This window comes from Ahaetulla prasina, chromosome 5 (genome assembly GCF_028640845.1).
Source record: "Ahaetulla prasina isolate Xishuangbanna chromosome 5, ASM2864084v1, whole genome shotgun sequence".
Lineage (NCBI taxonomy): Eukaryota > Metazoa > Chordata > Lepidosauria > Squamata > Colubridae > Ahaetulla > Ahaetulla prasina.
In genome coordinates, this window is record NC_080543.1 from 111,604,575 (window position 1) to 111,620,084 (window position 15,510).

Genomic DNA, 15,510 nt, shown 5'->3' on the forward strand with positions numbered 1-15,510 from the left:
AAAAAACCCCAATAACTTTCACTTGGTTTATTTTAACAAAAGTAAACTTCTTTTCAATTCTTTTCTCTTATATTATGTGATGAATAACAAAGCTGTTTTAAATAGGTATCCCATCTTATGAATACTTTTTGAAAATCTAAGTACGTGCACCTTAACATATAATTATTATTATTATTATTATTATTTATTGGATTTATAAACCGCCCTTCTCCCGAAGGACTCAGGGCGGTGTACAGCCAGGATAAAAAAGAACAATATACAGTTAAAATACAATTAAAAAACTTATTATACAGTATGGCCGAAAAATTAAGAATTATGAATCTAAAAACCCCAATTAAAACTAGAAAGAAAATTTAAGATTTAAAATTCAACAATTTAAGAAAGCCCCATTAACAAACAAATATGTTTTCAGTTCATGCGAAAAGTCCAAGGTCAGAAATTTGACGTAAACCAGGGGGGAGTTCGTTCCAAAGAGTGGGGGCCCCCACAGAGAAGGATCTTCCTCTGGGGGCCGCCAGCCGACATTGTCTGGCGGACGGCACCCTGAGAAGGCCCTCTCTGTGGGAGCGTACGGGTCGGTGGGAGGCATGAGGTAACAGAAGGCGGTCCCGTAAGTACCCAGGTCCCAAGCCATAATAATCATGTGCACCGACATCTAAAAGTCTACATTAAAAAAAAGTCAAGATATAGCCAGTTATTTGTTTATATTCTATTCATTTCAGATTCTGCAAAACCTGAAGCATCATTAAAGTTGCACATGAACACCTGAATTAATTGATTTATATATAACCTTGTTAAGGAGTAACAAAAACAGATGCACAGATCATCTAATCATTAACTGGTTAGATTGGCTGTGGGCGGTCACAAAAGAATTATCGCAGGTGGTAGCAAAATAATAATCGCAACATTTAATGCCCAAGTGTCTTTTTCCAAGCTAGTTTTCCTCTAATCAAAGCACTCAGTGCTAGGCACAAAAGACCATACTGCTAATTATATTCCCTTAAAACAACCCAACCTCTCCCTCAAATAGATATAATCAAACTGAAATGTTTCCATTAACTTGCATCAACTGGAGTTAAATCCACAGAACCCAAAAGTCAACGAAGCTGAATTTAAAAAAAGAACCCCTTTGGGTTAGCAGCAATATTCATATTCAATGCACCACAGAGGGGAGCTGATGGTGTTGAAATCTTTAAGACAAAGTTGAAATGCAATATCGGATTTAACACTGATTAATGTCGGTATTTAAACCAAAGGCTGATTATTAGTCTTCCCACCACTTATTTCCGCTACTTTGTGAATACTTCAACATCAATTACGGAAGCTTTCCCAGGCTTTGTGGCAGGAGTCATCTCTAAACCAGAAGAGCTGAGACGGGATCTGAAGTTTATTGGGTAAAAATGGCAATAGGCATCCAAGCTAGTTTAGCAGGAATGCTTTTGGGGGAAAAACAAAAAACCAAGGAACAGAGTCTTAAGAGGACATTGTCTATCACTGGCTTAAAAGAAAAGAACAATTAGAGTAGTGGTCAAAATTGTGGAAACCTTTTGCGAAAAGTATATTTTTCAGGTTTGATGGCTAATAACACCACTTTTTTTTTTTTTGAGTTTTAAGGTAATCATATTCCACTGCTGGAATGGCCTGGGAATAGACCAGACCTTAATCCAATTGAAAATCTATGGAGCCGACTAAAGAAACTTGTTAGTCAGAAGCGACCCAGCAGTAAAGCCCGGTTAATAGAATCAATCATTCAATCTTGGTTTCACATTATAACAGCTGCAGAATTTAAAAGACTTGGTTCACTCCATGGGAAGATGTTGTAAGGCCGTAATTCATGCTAAAGGTTGCCCAACTAAGTATTAAAAATGATGTGATCATTTTTTTATATCTCATTTTTTTCTATGGTGATAATTTTTTGTATATCTTGTTTTTTCTACGTGTTTCACTTTTCTTCTATACTGTAACTGCTATTCTAATAGCAAATCCTACATAAAAGTTCATTCCTGATTAAACTCTCTTTCCATTGATATATAATTGTATGGCACTACTCCAAAAAAAACCAGGTGCTATTAGCTAGTTTTAGAAAATACACTTTTCCCAAAAGGTTTCCACAATTTTGGCAACTACTTTATTGTAGGGAAAACCTGACTGAAGAACACTTTTAGATTCAGCCTAAAGAAATACCTGCTATAAATCATTAGCAAGTTAATGGTGGGGGTGGAAAGAGAGAGAGAAAGACGGCAAACAGAACACAAGAATTTTAACATTACTGCAAAGTTGAAGCTCTGATTTTTGTTGGTTATTTTTCCACCTCGGTTCCAGAATCCCAATAGGGTTTATAAGCAAACTAGTTCTGTTTATAATATTTCTCTCCTAGCCATTCTCAAAAGGGACATAATTTTACTCCATACAAATATACTTCTGTTTTGTTTTGTTTTCTAAAATGGTCCAGACCACCACATTTTCTGATGCTGTGACTCTAAGCCAGGACAGGGAACCACAGAACAGTGGTTGTACTTACAGCACGAGAGACAGCTGAATTTCTTCTGCACAAATGATTATATTAGAACAGAAACCGGGCCACACAAACAAGCGAAGCCACATATGTGAGATGCAGACAGTACATGAAACCATGCCCACTCCCTCAGGTCCACGGAAAAAGCTCTCTCCATGGAACCGGTTCCTGATGCCCAAAAGTTGGGGGGGGCACTGCATTAGAAGGCTATCTATGTGAAATTCCTTAGAAAGGGCAACAGAAAAACACAGCTCCACTCCGCTGAGGTGGCTGAAATATTTTGATGTTATTTGGACCTCCAGAGACACAGTGAAATTTCATGAGTAGGAAAAGTGAATTCATCGCCTCCCCCCATTGCCCTACAAATGCTGTTTAAATTCTCCCTTGTAACTATTAAAATGTTGGACTTGGACCAAGAAGATATACTCAACCACAAAGGACTTTCTTTTGCAACCCAACATATAAGGATTTAATTTATAAGGATATAAATGCAATTAAGAACTGAATAAACAAATTACTCAATAGTTTATTAAAAAAATCTTGAAAGGATGTGGTTTGCATCTTTCAAACTATTCTTAAAGAAGCTAAAGAATTATTCCTCCAACCATTTCAGCTTATGCTAGCTAGAGCTTTATATTATGTCAACCTAGACTTTAATCTATATATGTAGCTATAGGCTGAACCAGTGACCTGAAAGTCAGCTCCACATGCCAAGTCAGACCAGATTAGCACTCACTCACAATTTATGACTGCCATGTTTCTACTCATACACAAAACAACAATTTTGAAATAGCCTCAGTTTCTGTAAAAATCCTACAGCTTCCTTCCATTGGTTGAGAAAAGTTATGCAATTCAGTATTAGTCTGCAACCCTGAAGACACAAACCAGAGATTTTTCTCCCCTGTTATGCATAGGACATAACAAGTATACCCTTGTGTATAATTGTAACATTTTCTGAGAACTGCATGGATTGTTTTGATTGTTCATAATAGGAAGTGTATCTCAATAAATGTACAGACGGAGATCTGGTTGGACTGATACTATTTATTATTATATATGGTGGATATATAAATTTGGTGGATTATACAAAATACTTTGAAGAAGAAGATAACGTCTAAGAGCGTAAATTGATTTTAAATTAAATATTAGTAGCTAGATTACCGGCAGCGCAATATTGGAAGATGGAATATTTGCTTATCATTGAAGATTGGACGCTAAAAGCAGTGAACTTACTGGAGATGGCAGAAATTTCAGCATACCAGAAAGACTAATCACAAGAAAGATGCATATTGGAAAGGAGAAGATGGATCGACTATTTTTAAAACAAATATTGGATTAAGAACTATCAAATAGCCTATGAATGAATAGAATGTACTGTATATTTTCTTTTTTCTCTTTTTTTTTTCTTTCCTTTTTCTTTGCTATGGAGAAGGGGAGTTGAGGTTCTAGGGGATGGATGGGAATCTATGGATAGTTTGTGTATTCTAGCTTATGATTGTTAGATATTATACACTGTATATTGCTCTGGGAAGTCTGGGGGGGGGATTGGGTGAAGGGGGGAGGGGGGAGGGTTGGGTGGGAGGAGGAAGGGATGTATGGGTAAAATTTTTTGTAAAACTTTTTAATAAAAAAACATGTACAGACGACTTATTATGAGAGCCCACCAGCAAATATGGGTACAATTACTCTATATTTTAACAAAACAACTAGAAAAGACCCTGTAAAATGTTAGCACCACAAGGAAGAGAAAGAAAACTAATTAAGTATGTTAAGAAGAATCTTCCCTAAACTACTCTATACCTTCAAGAAGAGCGTTTTTAATCCCTGCTCCATTGTAAATAGTAAGTTATTTATTTATTTATTTATTTGATGAATGAATTGCACAACTAATGCCACATCAAACTCAGTCCTCCAAATACACTCATGCACATTCAATCTGGGAAAGGACTCCAGTTCACAACTTTAGCCAAGCCACTTCAAATGAAATTGACCAAGCTGGAACAGGGCAAGGTAGAAGGGTAAAACTCATTTTAATTTCATATGTTTGTTTCTATTTTAAAGGGACTTGACTAATATGTCTATTTTTTAAAAAAAACATTATTACAGCACACTATTCATCTCTACAGGAGACTCATTGGAAGCTGGCATACACTCAGTGTATATCAATTAAGGGCTTCATTCAGTTTTGAAAATTATGGACAGCACGTTTCACCCATTAATTCTAGTACCCTTTCACTCACACTTACAACTTTTTCCCCTTAGTCATGCATTAATTCAACTAAGTCTGGAAGAGACAACAATGATAGCATTACAGCAGCTTCCAGGCATAATGGGACTACTACAACATAACGGGACTATAATTCCTATCGTTTCTTGTTGCCAAGGTGGCTTAAAGGTTGTCCCTATACATAGGAAGAATACAATGCTTGGCTTATAGTGAAAAAGACAAAAGTCCAAGCCAGAAACCTCACACACCGGGCCATAATTTTGCAAAAAGAAAAGGAAAATTTCAATGGCCACACATACATATGCAAAGACGCAATTTAAAGGCATGTCTTTCACAATAACTTATCTACCCAGTTTTGTTTTGTTTTACTTTCTAATGTTCTTGGGTTTTCAATCTCTCTCAGCTGTAGGAAGCATGGCATCTTTTTACAGGTGTTTTGCCAAACAGTGCAGGCAGTAGGACTCCTGTATGATAAAGAGCACACCCTACTGGCAAAAGACAATTGTTACTGGTTTTGGACAGCTAAAAAGTTGAAACCCTGTAAGATTCCTCCAGTTTCAAGCTGAAGAATTTTATTCATATGTTCCATAGTATCCTGGGAGCTTATGAATTAATGCTAGACTCGTGGACAAGAGTTATCCAAGATTGTAGAAGAGACCAACTACTTATATTCCAGCTGTTGAATTCTTTGAAGCCAACTAAAAACTTCGGGAGGGGGGAAAGTCCCTGTTGGGAAGAAAGGAAGAAGGGGAGGAAGGAAAGAAGCAAGGAAGGAAGCAAGGAAGGAAGGAAGAAGGAAAATCCTTCTTTCTTTCCTTCTTTTCTTCTTCTTCCCAGCAGGGACTCGCCCCCCCCCCCCAAGTTTTAGTTTTCGAAAGAAGAAGGAAGGAAGGAAAGAAGGGAAGGAAAGAAGGAAGAAAAGAAAGTTGTTGCCAAGCCTCTCCCCCACCACCACCTCTCTCCCCTCTCCCAATTTGTTCATCCCCTGAAAGTCGCTTTAGAAATTTTCAAAAGGATTCTCTATTCATTGCACAATGAAGCAATTCATGGCTTCAACTGCTCCCGAGCGCGGCTCGGAGGGGAAAAGGCACCGCTGCTCTCTTTCTAGGGAGGAAGGCGAGATCCAGGGAAAAGTCAAACCCAGACGGTGGGCCAAGCCAAAGGGAAACCCCGCCGCCGCCGTCGCCCCCGCCGCAGGCACCCCGAAAGAGAAGACCTGTAGCCCCGCGCCCGTCCGCGCCGCCTCCCCAGGTGCCTTACCTGCGATTTCCTGATAGGGGATGTTCACCAGGCTGAAGCCTTTCGTTTTGTACGCCTCCCGCACCTCGCCGCAGCTCCGCGCTTTCACGTCAACGGCTCCGGCCCGAAGTGACAGCAACAGCCCGAGGGGAGCCCAAAGCAGCGCCCCCATCCCGGCCACCATGCTGCTCCCCCAATTTCTTTCCACGAGAAAAACCCGGCTCCCCCAAAAAGACCCGACCCGCTCGCTTTGAAAAAACAGGGAGAGACGCCAAATCCACTGGAAAAATAAATCCCCAAGAACGGTTCCTCTTCTCCTCCTCCTCCTCCTCCTTCTTCCTTCTGTTCCTCCTCTTCTTCCTCCTCTTCTTCTTCTTCCTCCTCCTCTTCTTCTTCCAAAAGGCGCCGAGCGGAGCCCTCCAGCGCGAAGTGCCTTCCCCGAGACCCCACCCGCGCGTGTCTAGGCGCCACGCAGACCTCCTCCAGCGAGCCCCGCAAACTTTGAGGAGCAGCCGGCGATGGGAGGGAAGGAAGCCCGAGCCGAAAGGCGCACAGAGCCGCTTCCACGTTCCCTTCCGCCTCCTGTAGCTCCTCGGCCGGCGGGAGGTTCAAGTCTCTTCCCTACCCCGCAGCCCGGGTTGCGCGGGGCCGTGGGTGCCCGGTCGAGGGATCACGAGCCGCGCTCAGGTTGAAGGCAGCGGGAGGAAGCGCCGCGCGGGAAAGCGAGGATTGGCTGGACGCGGCCCGGCGCGTTTCGCCCGGGTGAGAGGCAGACATCAAGGGGGGGTAAAAGAGAGAGAGAGAGAGAGGCTTGCCGTTCGCCTCGCCGGAGATCAGAGGGAAGCCGCGGCTCTGCCGCGCGCAAGGCTACCCGGAGCAGCCGAGCAAGCTGCGGACGCGCACACGGCAGCGCGAGCGAAACGTGTTCCAAATTGCAGAGCCGGCTTACAGAAAGAAGGGCGGGAAGGAAAACCCGGGCCGGATTTTTTTTCCCCACCTCTCTTTCTCTCCCTCCCTCCCTCCCTCCCTCTTTCTCTCTCTGTGCCCCCTTCCCAGGGGTGAAATCTAGCAGGTTCTGACAGGTTCTGGAGAACCGGTAGCGGAAATTTTGAGGAGTTTGGAGAACCGGCAAATACCACCTCTGGCTGGCCCCAGAGTGGGGTGGGAATGGAGATTTTGCAATATCCTTCCCCCAGGAGTGGGGTGGGAATGGAGAGTTTGCAATATCCTTCCCCTGTAGTTGGGAGGGAATGGGGATTTTGCAGTATCCTTCCCCTGCCATGCCCACCAAGCCATGCCCACAGTAAAAAAAAAATAGTAAAAAGAAATTGGATTTCACCACTGCCCAGCCCCCTTTGAGTGGCCAACCCAACAGAACGCCTTCCCCATCAGAGTGCTGTCCAAGAAGTGATGCCCCATAAGAAAAGAAAAGGGCTGGGGGGTCACCCAGAGCAGGAGAGAGACTAACTCCCATTTACTTCGAAGTTCCCAACCCCGTTTCAGCCCAGGCTCTCCAAGTATTGTGGGAGCTGAGTAATTTCGGCTGAGCGCTACACTGGAAAGACATCTCAGAAGAAGCCAGGAGCAAATTTCCCTCTACAGAAGTCCAGAAAACTTAATAGGAGCATCCATGAGGTCACTAGGAGTCCAGTTCAATGGAAAGGAGACACTTGTACAGTCATGAAGGATGACTGTGAAGGACCCGATCCTGTCCAGCTGCAGGGTTAAAAAAAATGAGAAAGGACTGCTGTTATTTTCCCCTTTTCTAAGGGCTTCCTCACATACCTGAAGAAAACCAAGAGGACACAATAATCTCAGATTTGCCTTTTGGGGGAACAGATAGGAATCCAGGTCTCAGGGTTGATTGATTCCCCCCATCCTGTCACCTTTCAGCTGCACATGGAACTGTCATTTGGGCTACCAGATTTAAGGTGCAAATCTTCACCCAAACATTAGAGGGCAGCAAAGAGCCTGAATGTTGTGTAGCTTTTTGCTGCCATCCTGTGGCTGAAAGCCCACAGTTCAGATCTGATCACTCTAATTTCAGATTTGAAATTAGAATACAGGTAAGCAATGATGGTCAGCTATCACATTTCTGATAGAAAGAAGGGGAATGCTAATAGAAGGGTGCCTTTTTAAACTATGGTATTTATCTGAAAGAAAAAGGAAGCCTAAATGTAAGCAACATTCAATTAAAGAATATTAGAGAGAGAAAAAACACCTGCCTTCACCTTTATATTCTTAGCAAACCTAGAACCATGCTCCCACTGTAAGACAGATTGGATTTTTATAGGTGGGAGTGGGAGGCTTTCTTTGACTAATGCCTGATTCATTTTAAGATTTTGGCTTCTCTTAAAAGAAAAATTGAAGGAATCAAGGCTGCCACCCTTCTTTTCCTTCTTTTGTGCCTTTAATAGTGGCTGGCACAGTAAAATTAAACGAGAGACTGTCCTTATTGATTTACCACCATACAAAATAATACAAGATCTATATCAAATATCCTCCATCTTTTCTGGAGGAGTGGGTACTGAACTTTAAAGAAAAGGAACAGAAGTGGAAGCAAAGCTAAGGATGGCTATAAATAGGACCCCATTTCTTCCCCCCACAATTTTGACACTGACACTGACTTAATTTTCAGAGGTTAAGTGGTATCTGTAATGATGCTTATGCGTTTGTTGGACTACAGTAACTTATTTCAGTACAGTGACTAAAGTTAAAAACACAGGAAGAGAGGTCAACTTTTTTTTTCTAATCAGTCGATTGCCTTATATGTAATTAACGAAGTAACCCCAGGAGATGCACATCCCCCACAGCATCCTTCAAACCTTATATACCGCACGTAACTTGGCTCACTTCCTTGAGTCGCTTCTTCAATCACCATTTGGAAATTAATGGTGTTGCTTTCCTTTATGAAATGGACAAAATCAAATGTCTACTGCTGGAATGTAAGTCACCATGCAAGGCTCTATTTGGCTATTTTGAGCAGAATATATTTGGGTACATAAATCTGCAAAAATAAAAAAAATTGGACTGTCATGGGGGAAGAGGACAAAGAAATAAAATATGAACAAATGCAACATTTTTAATTAACCTGAATATCTCCCCAAACTCCCTTGAGGTGTTTTTATTTATTTCTGGTGCAATATTTAAGTTGGTGTTTATCATTTAATTTAGTCCTACACTCCCCTTTCGAAGCAGTTTACTATCGAATTATTAACTCACTGTAATTAATTCAGCAAAAAAAGCATATGCATTTAAAAGATGGAGGAAAAATATCTTTTTAAAAGAAGGAAATAAACTCCCCAAGGCCATTGTTCTAGTATTCATCGATGGAGGGCTTAGGAAAACAAGGTGTCATCACTTGGAGCCTCTAAACATCATCATACATACCCTATACCAGGAAGAGCATTCCAGAGTCCAGGTACAGTGAAGGTTCTCTCTAGAGAGATAGGAAAAAATGATATTCAGTTAGTCTTGGCATTTGACCAGGGACAAAGTGATGAACCAAGTCTGCAAAAATGGATTCAAGAAACTACAGACCAATCAGCCTGATATCAATACCCAAAAAGATTCTGGAAAAGATATTCAAGCAACAGCTCTTCAAACATCTAGAAACAAGCAAAACTATTACTACCATGTTTCCCCGCCAAATAAGTCTTCTATTTTTTTGAACCCTGAAATAAGTGCTTGGCCTTATTTTTGGGGATGTCTTATTATTTTGGGGCACGTGGAGCAAGATGGGACTCCTTTTGCAGTCTTACCTGATTTCCAGCTCTGTCTCTCTAACCTTAACCAGAGGAAATGGTGGGGGACCGGCTGCGCATGTGTTTAAATATTTTCAGGGAGGGCTTATTTTGGAGGGAGGGGGGTATTTTAGTGCATGCATTCAAAAGCCCGATTGAGCTTATTATCGGGGATGTCTTATTTTTGGGGAAACAGGGTAGAAGCTAATATGGGTTTGTCAAAAACAGATCATGTCAGACAAACCTTATTGCCTTCTTTGACAAAATGACCACTGTGCATTAGTGGACCAATTAGTGGACCAATGGAATACTGTGGAGTTCAGTAAGGAATTTGTCAAAGTAGACCACAGCCTAGAAAAATGTGGGATAAGCAACATCACCACCAGACGGATTCATAACTGGCGGGTCAACTTCATACAACATGTAGTTCTCAATGCAACTGCATCTACATGGAGATAAGTTCTAGGCTGCATTAACAGAGGGGTACCAATAGTATTATTAAATGCTAGTACTGATTTATAAAGTTTATAAAGTGTTGGTAGGATTGCACTTGAAATATTGCATCCAGTTTTGGTCACCACAGTATAAAAAAAAATGTTGAGATTCTAGAAAGAGTGCAGAGAAGAGCAACACAGATTATTGGGGGCTGGAGGCTAAAGCATAATCAATGGTTGCAGAAACTGGGTAAGTCTAGTCTTACAATGAGAAGGACTAGCGGGTGACATGATAGTCATCCAATATTTGCTGCCCTGAGTCTTCGGAGAAGGGCGGGATATAAATGTAAATAATAATAAAAAAATAATAAATAATAATAGAGAACGGGGCCAACCTATTCTTCAAAGCAGCTGAAGACAGGACAAGAAGTAATGGATGGAAACCTATGAAGGACAGATCGAACCTAGAACTAAGGAGAAATTAATTAACGATTAATCAGTGAAATGACTTGCCTACAGAAGTTGTGGGTGCTCCATCATGAGGTTTATAAGAAGACATTGGACAGTCATTTTCCCAGAACGGTATATGTCTCCCGCTTGAGCAGAGGATTTAACTAGAAGGCCTCCAATTTCCCTTCCAACTCTGTTATTCTGTACTCTGCAATGTTGAAAGTATCTGTCAGAAGTTCTGGTCATTTTGGGTCAAAACCAAAGCCATGAAATGGTGCAGAGCCAAGATAGTTGTTTCAGCAAAGTTATAATCATGAGTCTTTACCCTTTCCTCCTCCTGTATCTCTGTTCCTCTGCTTCTATTTTCTACTTCACTGCATTATCCTAATTGTAATGACAGAGGTGGTATTACAGCATTGTAGAGTAAATCATATGTGGCACTATATCATCAACATGGATCAATGAAACAGAACTCCTGTTGGTGGAAGGACTAAGGAGGAGAGCAGATGGGTTCCTTCTTTGCTCAGAAAATTTGCCATTCTTCGTAAGTTGCGCATAAGCACAATGCAGGAAGTAACGTTGTTTTGTTGCCTAGGGACATTACAGGGATATTACAGGGCTCCCCAGATCATTACAGACTGTCCTATCACCCTGTTTCCCCGAAAATAGGACCCAATCGGAAAATAAGTCCTAGCATGATATTTCAGGATGCTCGTAATATAAGCCCCGGTTAAGATTGTCAGCCAGAAGGATGCATTTAGTACCGTATTTCCCCCAAAAGAAGACCTAACCAGAAAATAAGCCCTAATGCGTCTTTTGGAGCAAAAATTAATGTAAGACCCGGTCGTATTTTGGGGGAAACACGGTATCACCAAAGAAAGCATTTTTGAAAAGTAACACTAACTTATTAAAAGGGCAGTGATAAAGGGACCACTGTTGAATTGTGGTATGGATAGAGAGATTTAATGTGCCCTCTGGAAAATAGGGCTGTGTGACTATTCAGTTCAAAGATTTGATTCAACAGCAGTTCAATCTAATTTCCTAATCCAATTGGCTTTCTGAACTGAATCTCCAAATCACCCTTCTGAATTGATTAAGAAAGATCTGGACTGATTTAGCAGATGTATAAGCTTTTTGTGTACTAGCAAGGCACTTTTTCTGAATTGATCTGATTTTCCAAATTGACATGAATGCCTGGGCAACATCAATGTTTCAAACTGAATAAAAAACTTAAATCAAACAGATTAAACTATTTTGATTATTTTCAACATTTGAGACAGACCTGGACCGATTTGCACACTTTTGCTCTCCTTCCAAAGAATAGTACCATATTATGACTTCACTTGTAGCCTATTTCCTTTTCATGAAAAAGCCCTAGTCACAGATACTAGAGCTTCAAAGGCATGTCTAGCCTTCACAGCATCAGAATCTCTGGTTCAGCATATTACGGTACCCATACAAACTAAAAGAGAAACCACCTGTTGTGACCTAGGCCCAAGTAGTTATTACCAGACACAATCAGTCCTAAACAAACATATTTTATTAGAACAGCAGAGAATTACTTCATTCTCAGCTTAGTCCAAATTAATTCCAAAACAAAGTTCCTCAGAAAAGTCCTTCGGCCTTATCACAAACCTTTATCTTCTTTGGCACCTTGCCAAAGGCTTTTCTTGGCCCATGAAGTTCAGAAACAGGAAACGCTGACAAGAAACAATTGTAGCAACGTTGCTTTCCTACAAAGAACCCAAGAGCCGTTGCTGCTCTTTTATGGGAGGGGCCAATCATCTCCTGGCCTTACTCCCGAGTCATCCTTTTTTGCTTTAGCTGCTCTTGCCTTCTGGCAGCTCTTCGCATGCATCCACTAGGAACAGGCTCCTCCTGTTCCTCTGCCTCTCTGCGGTCCGCCTCTGAAGGCTCTGGAGTCCGCACATCGCTCCCAGATGGCCCTAGCCCCATCTCTGCCTCTGACGCAGAGCCCTCGTCCAGGTCTTCCCCTGACTCCAGGACTGACCCATTGTCCTCCCCAGCATCTTCAATGTCGGACTCCGCTGCCAGCTCCGCAGGCAGCTGGTGGACCACAACACCGCCACAGAGCGCTCAAAGTCTCCTTGGTATGTTTATTGAAGTCACTCTGTGCCCCACCAAGCTTATTAATTGGAAATCCAATTTTCTGTGATTAAAAAGGAGTATTTGGAACCCTGATGAGCTTGTGCTAAGTAATTCTGAGTTGTGATCAAATATGTGCCAAAGCATCTGGAAGCACTCGGTCTCATTGTAGGAGCTTACAGTTAGAAAGAAAATAGCCAGGCTGATATGTGAAGTAAGGATTCTTAGAGTGCAAAAGGCCAGCCAGCACCAACAGTTCTGCAAAGCTTTGGGCAAGAAGAGCGTTAAATTGGCATGTTGCCTCTTGGCCAAAGAAAGATACATTAGAAGGAGGAGGAATGGTCCAAGTGTTGACCAGCACCTGTGCTGGACATTTTTTCTGGTTCTCTCCACAGGCCGGCTTAGGGCTTCAGAGCTAGAAAGAGGAGAAACAAAAAAGACATTGTAAAGCAGAAGATCTAGTTATTTTCATATTGTCTGGATTCTTTGGCTGGCTGAAAGAAAAAGAACATCCGCTGTTCTTATTATTTTTTTAAAAAAAATATTGTTAGTAACAATTGCATAAAGTTGTACAAAGCAGAGTTACAAATTATTTTTACCAAATTGTAGTCAGTTTCTTTCTTTCGTTCTTTCTTTTTTTGGTCTTCTTAAAGTTTCCAGGTGTAAATTGGGAACAGTACAATTGTATAAGAAAGAATGAGAGAGAAAGAGAAAATAAAAGTAGGACTGTCTGTTTGTGGTAATGACTGAGACAACATATTTGTCTTTATGCACCCTTAAGTATTTCAAGGAAGAGTATATTATCAGGTAGGAGCTGTGAGCCCCTGTGTAATATTCTTTCCTTTCCTTCCTGTCTGCTTCTTGGTCTAGGAACAAAAACTGTCCAAAATAGGTTCCAACAAGCAATTTTCCATGTACTAAATGAATATGAAATGCATCAGTAATGCTGGAAGGAGGATTTTAAAAGTAAAAGCCAAGACATACTACTCCTAATTAGGAACTCAAATGTATGTGTATGTGTATGTATATGTATGTGCATATATGTATGTATGTATGTATGTATGTATGTATGTATGATGTATGTGTCTGTCTGTCCATCCATCCATCCATCCATCCATCCATCCATCCATCCATCCATCCATCTATCCATCCATCCATATATATATGGATTCCTCTGTTTTTGATGGCTCAACTTGAGTAAACCTGATTGTCTTATCCACCCAGCTATTGTCCTTAGACCAGGGGTATCAAACTCATGGCCTGCAGGCTGGATGCGTCACTCTCTAGCCACACCCATGCCTAGTTTAGCAAAGTGGGCAGAAGTCATGATACATCATGTAACAACGCTGTGACAATGCGAGTTTGACACCCCAGCCTTAGACCATAAACAAATTATTAAGAACAAATTATTTGATATTCAACAAAAGACAAAGTAAACCTTTTCCTTGGTAAGATAGAACAATGTAAGATAATAACAATGTAAGGTAAGATAGAACAATGTGGGATAGATAGTACCAGCACCAGAAGGATTCGCAATTGGCTGACCAATGACGCCCAGCATGTAGTTTTTAATGGAATTGCATCTACATAGAGGGAGACATGCAATGGGCTACCTCAAAGTTCTGTTGAGGTAACGTACTGTCCCTTGTACATTCTATGTTGCAGCAGAACGAACTTATGTTTAATTTCACATTATATTAAGGAGCATCTGGAATACCTTAGATGGCATCCAAGTAGCTATTTAATCACACTTAAAACATAGACTCATAGGGCTGAAAGGGACCTCAGAGGTCTTCTAGTCCAAACCCCTGTCAATGCAGGAGACCTCATTTCATCCTGGTCAAATGATTGTCCACTCTACTCTCAAAAACCTCCAGTGTTCGAGACCCACAACTGTGGGAGGCAAGCTGTTCCATTAATTAATTGTTCCCACTGTTAGGAAGTTTCTCCTTACTTCTAGGTTGGAGCTGTCTTTAATGATCTTCCATCCATTGCTTCTTGCCTCCCCTCAGGTACTTTGGAGAATAAATCTTTTCTGGGATAGCCCCTCAAATATTGCAAGACAATCACCATCTCCCCCCCCCACCCCATTCTTCTCTTTTATAGGATAGACATACCTAGCTCCTACTCAAGAGCCAACAGTGATGTTCTACTTACAATTGTTCTCAGTGGTAGATTCAGGGGTGGGCTGCTGGGAGTTCCCAGGGGTTCAGGAGAACCCCTAACTAAGATTCAGTGCAGTTCAGAGAACCCCCAAATCCCACTCCTGGATGGCCCCATCCACACTGCCCCTCCTCTTCCAGGAGTCACATGTGGCTTATTTTGGATGCAGGTAAGTGCAGGGCACATGCAGAAGTTTGAGGAGGGTGAAAAATAGGCCTACCAGAAGTTCGGGAAGGCTGGAAACTGCCCGTTTCTAGCCTCCAGAGTGCCTCTGGAGCCTGGGGAGGCCATTTTTGCCCTCTCAGAGGCTCAAGGAAAGCCTCCGGAGCCAGGGGAGGGCAAAAACACTCCCCATTGCTGTGGTGCATAAAGCTGACTAGGCCATGCCCACCATGTCCACACCCATCCAGCAACTGGGCAGAGAACCCCTTGCTAAATTAGCCCCCTTGCTAAATTAGCCCAAATTCCTTTTTCCGCAATAATTTCTTCCTGCAATTCAGATCCAAAGAAACCACCCAAAATGTCGTGTTATATATTGCTCATATTATCAAGGCAACTATCAATCTCTTACCTCCCTTGTTGGAACATATGCCAGGTGAATTAGAGAAGCCTTTCTCTTATCAGGCAACAAGC

General features: G+C 41.7%; 1 protein-coding gene across 4 annotated transcripts in view; it reads right to left on the minus strand.

Annotated features, from left to right (window-relative positions):
• GPC6 (glypican 6) overlaps positions 1 to 6,911 on the minus strand; it is a 1,109,412-nt gene extending 1,102,501 nt beyond the window's left edge. For all 4 annotated transcript variants that reach the window (XM_058185205.1, XM_058185204.1, XM_058185203.1 and 1 more), the window contains exon 1: positions 6,003 to 6,911. In XM_058185205.1, the coding sequence (XP_058041188.1) occupies positions 6,003 to 6,165 (163 nt within the window). In that variant the 5' untranslated portion in view covers positions 6,166 to 6,911. The remainder of the gene's footprint in view (positions 1 to 6,002) is intronic.
• Between the last annotated feature and the right edge of the window lie 8,599 nt (positions 6,912 to 15,510).